Consider the following 2,054-nt stretch of genomic DNA (forward strand, 5'->3'; position numbering starts at 1 on the left):
AATGTTCCTTTCCATTCTTAGGGTTTGCCGCAAATACGGAAATACCCACTGAAATCTCTTTATCAGAGTTGGATCCGAGCCAATACAGCGAGTGAGAAGAACAGCCGACGCCTTAGTATGCCGGCGCCGATGGAGACGGAAGCACGCAACGGACAAGTTGGCGGCACAGTGGCGGTGGTGATGGTGCCGCTCACGGCGCAAAGCCACCTCGCGCAGCTGCTCCACCTTTCGCTCTTCCTCTGCTCCCTCCCGGGCCTCGCTGTCCACTACGTCTCCACCACCACGCACGTCCGCCAGGCCACCTCCCGCCTCCACCGTGCCTGGTCCGCCTTCGCCAACGCCATCTCCTTCCACGAGCTCCCCATTCCTCCCTTCTGCAGCCCGCACCCGGATCCCTCCGGCACCAAGTTCCCCGCCCACCTCCAGCCCATGTTCGACGCCTTCGAGCACCTCCGCTCTCCCGTCGGCGCACTCATCCGCTCCCTCTCTGCTTCCTCCCGCCGCGTCGTTGTCATCCACGATCCGCTCGCCTCCTTCGCCGCAGAGGAGGCTGCCGCCCTCCCCAACACCGAATCCTACGTCTTCCACTGCCTCCCCGCCCTGTTCCAGATCCTCTTCACCCGACCCTCCTCCGCACTCGAGCTGAGCCGTGACCACGGCCTCACCCTCCCGTCCTCGGAGGTCATCATCACTGAGGAGTTCGCGGCCTTCGTCCAACGGCAGTGGACCCCTTCCAGGATCGCTCACGCCGCCGGGATTCTCCTCAATACGTGTCGCGCGCTCGAGGGCGAGTTCCTCGACAAGATCGCGCTAGAACCCGATTACTGCAGCAAGAAGCTGTTTGCCATCGGCCCACTGAGTCCGTTGGCCGCAGTCGCCGGCGCCGGCGCCGGCGTGGGCAAGCGTCTGTAAGTGTTCTGCACTATGGTTATCTTTAATTATGCATTTTATTTTCTTTTGAGTTGATTAATGCCATGAAATCTACCATCGACAGAGTGAGCTCTCACGAGTGTTTGGATTGGCTGGACAAGCAACCGCCGGCGTCAGTGGTGTACGTGTCGTTCGGGACGACGACAGCGATGTCCTCGGAGGAGGTGAGGGAGCTGGCGCAGGGGTTGCTGCTTAGCCAGCAGCGGTTCCTGTGGGTGCTGAGAGACGCCGACAGGGGCGACATATTCGCGACGGAAGGGAGAGACGACGGCCAGCAGATGGAGCTGGAGGCGGAATGGGAAGACAAGGTGGGAGAGCGGGGAATGGTGGTGCGCGGGTGGGCGCCGCAGCTGGACATCCTGACCAACCAGGCTACAGGGGCGTTCTTCAGCCACTGCGGATGGAACTCGTGCACAGAGAGCCTCTGCCTGGGCGTGCCGATGGTGGCGTGGCCGATGCACTCCGACCAGCCCACCAACGCCGCGCTGGTGGTGGACTACCACGGCGTGGGCGTCGCCGTACGGGGCGGCGGCGAGGCGATGGGGTCGGAGGAGATCGCGGCGGCCATCAGGCAGGTGATGGTGGGGGAGGAAAGCGAGGGCGTGAGGCGTCGGGCGAGGGAGCTGGGGGAAGCGGTGCGGGCGGCGGTGGCCGACGGCGGAGCGTCGCGTGCCGAGCTGGACGCCTTCGTTGCTCTCATCACCAGATGAAACCCAAGTCAAATTTTCTATTTATCAAATTAAATAAATAGCTAGCAAAATCAAATCCACCGTTTAAGAAGTAATTTATCAAGTACTTAATCTGATGCCAATCGATTCGAGGTGGTCCATTTTCTATTCCCATTTTCAGATCGCTAGCAATTAAATTTCTGTTGTCCTCTTTTCCTAAAGTTTTATAGTCCCTTCTAGTCAGATAGTTTTTCATCGGGTTGATTTTTATCGGAGTTTGTTGGGTCTGTAATTGATCGAGTCACTTCTTGATCGAATAAGTCAGGGGTCGTCAGTTATGGAATTGGGGCAAGAAATCCAAGATACGCCCGACCTCGGAGGAACTCAATGGAATGATGAAGATCGAAATCCAGTCACGAGCAAGTAAAAATGATAAATCAGTTAGTGTATTAGTTC

At 58.2% G+C, this 2,054-nt stretch overlaps 1 protein-coding gene across 1 annotated transcript; it reads left to right on the forward strand.

The window, feature by feature from the left end:
- Positions 1 to 1,819, forward strand: LOC121992839 (putative cis-zeatin O-glucosyltransferase). The gene is made up of 2 exons (XM_042547434.1): positions 1 to 908; positions 995 to 1,819. Exons 1-2 carry the CDS (start codon positions 118 to 120, stop codon positions 1,638 to 1,640), a joined length of 1,437 nt encoding a protein of 478 aa, XP_042403368.1. The 5' UTR covers positions 1 to 117; the 3' UTR covers positions 1,641 to 1,819.
- The last annotated feature ends 235 nt before the right edge of the window (positions 1,820 to 2,054 follow it).

This window comes from Zingiber officinale, chromosome 6B (genome assembly GCF_018446385.1).
Source record: "Zingiber officinale cultivar Zhangliang chromosome 6B, Zo_v1.1, whole genome shotgun sequence".
NCBI lineage: Eukaryota > Viridiplantae > Streptophyta > Magnoliopsida > Zingiberales > Zingiberaceae > Zingiber > Zingiber officinale.

Excerpts from the sequence above, each read along its gene's own strand:
- LOC121992839 (XM_042547434.1), top strand. The coding sequence starts at position 118 with ATGCCGGCGCCGATGGAGACGGAAGCACGCAACGGACAAGTTGGCGGC. Across the intron at positions 909-994 it reads GCCGGCGTGGGCAAGCGTCT|AGTGAGCTCTCACGAGTGTT; the intron begins GTAAGTGTTCTG and ends TACCATCGACAG.